The 1,566-nt window shown below is 44.2% G+C and overlaps 1 protein-coding gene across 1 annotated transcript in view; it reads right to left on the reverse strand.

Annotated features, from left to right (window-relative positions):
- Positions 1-1,566, reverse strand: part of LOC106536368 (ubiquitin carboxyl-terminal hydrolase 32) — a gene marked incomplete at both ends in the record, with an annotated part of 57,582 nt that overhangs the window by 3,763 nt on the left and 52,253 nt on the right. Inside the window, 4 exon segments of the mRNA XM_014033627.1 lie at positions 93-213; positions 385-471; positions 650-834; positions 913-1,112. Of these exon segments, the coding sequence (XP_013889081.1) occupies positions 93-213; positions 385-471; positions 650-834; positions 913-1,112 (593 nt within the window).

The following is a 1,566-nucleotide window of genomic DNA, read 5'->3' on the forward strand; positions in this document are numbered from 1 at the left end:
TAAAAATATATTTTTATCAAATAAAGTCTAATATTAGAACTAATCAGGGATCCCTTTCAGTCTTCTAAAGGGAGCTCAGATTTTTATTTTACCTTCTCCTGAGATGTCTGGTAGCGCAGGTGCAGGGCGGTGGGGTCCCAGTCCACAGCTATATAAGCATTTTCTACAGAAGCACGGTCCTCATTACATTCGATGGTGCAGCCTCTGCAGAACCTTTGAACAGATACAGAACGAACTCATCCAAACATCCTGACGTACAGGAAGGAAGAGATGTTTCTGTTACATCTTATTTAACCACAACTAAATATGGCATTTATACCTCTTTTAAAACTCATTCAATCCAAAGACCAGACAAGATTGTGTGTGCATGGTTCTGACTCTTACCGGTACCAGGGACACCAGGCACAGGAGTTGCCATCCTTCCCTACGACCCGTAAGGTGAATGGGTACTGGTAGCCCATGCTGTCATCACTGAGAAGGAAGACAGCTGGTCAGCTCTGTGTCTGTTAGCATCGAAAACTTTTACGTGATTGTTCAGACTGATTCCAATGATCAAAGTGTTTTGTTCCCATAAAGTGAAAATTTCCTTTAACAACAGTTTGTATTTGAGTGAAACCCTTGGCTGTACATAAATAAATAACATGAGTACCAGTCCTGGGCGTGGTTGCTGGCCTCCTGMGGGGGCAGGGGGCTGGCCAGCCGGGACACCTGGATCCAGACTGCGTCGTACAGATCCCTCTTACTGGTGTGGACCGTGCAGGGGACAATGAGAGGCATTCCAAACAGACTGGGCCGGTTCTTTTGAGAGGACAGGAAGTAGAGCTCCATACGCATCTAAACAGGGAGCAAACAGATGTTAGGAACATCTCTGAGGCTGACAAACAGCTGGAAGTAATTAAAAACAGCTGTCACCATCTTCCTGTGCATGGCGATGATGTAACCAGTGAAGGGGCTCTCCTGCACCGGGGTGATGTGTCCGTTAGCAACCCCGTTCACCAGGTGTGTTTCTGAGCTGGAGGACACCATGGTGCCAGGTCCACCACAGAACATGAGGATGGGGTTGTTGCCCAGGTGCCCGTTAGCAGCAGAGCCGTTAGCTGTTGGGGTGATGTCTGATGAAAGAGAGAAAACAAGTTGTTGTTCTCTCTCCTGTAGGACTCACCACACCAGATGTTCCCTTCATGACTCGACCGCAGGCTGAACCTGCAGCTTCAGGAYCATAAGACCACACCGCTGACCAAGCTCCCAAACAACAAAAACTAAAAAAGAATCTGTATACCTTTATATCAGGGCAGAGCTGTAAAGTAACTAAGTACAAATACTTTGTTACTGTACTTAAGCAGAATTTTTGGGTATCTGTACTTTACTTGAGTAATAATTTTTCAGCCTACTTTTTACTTCTCCTCACATTTTTTAAAAAAGACAAGAAGTAGAAAGTTGTTACTTTTATTTCATTTTTGTTTGTTTTCATTGCAGCTTGTTATTGTAAAAAGTAAAAACGTAATGTTATGCATATAACTACTGTTCCCTGAAGGAAAGGAACGAGGTACAACATCATGTATGGGA

Source organism: Austrofundulus limnaeus, unplaced genomic scaffold (assembly GCF_001266775.1).
Source record: "Austrofundulus limnaeus strain Quisiro unplaced genomic scaffold, Austrofundulus_limnaeus-1.0 Scaffold1791, whole genome shotgun sequence".
Taxonomy (NCBI): Eukaryota; Metazoa; Chordata; class Actinopteri; order Cyprinodontiformes; family Rivulidae; genus Austrofundulus; species Austrofundulus limnaeus.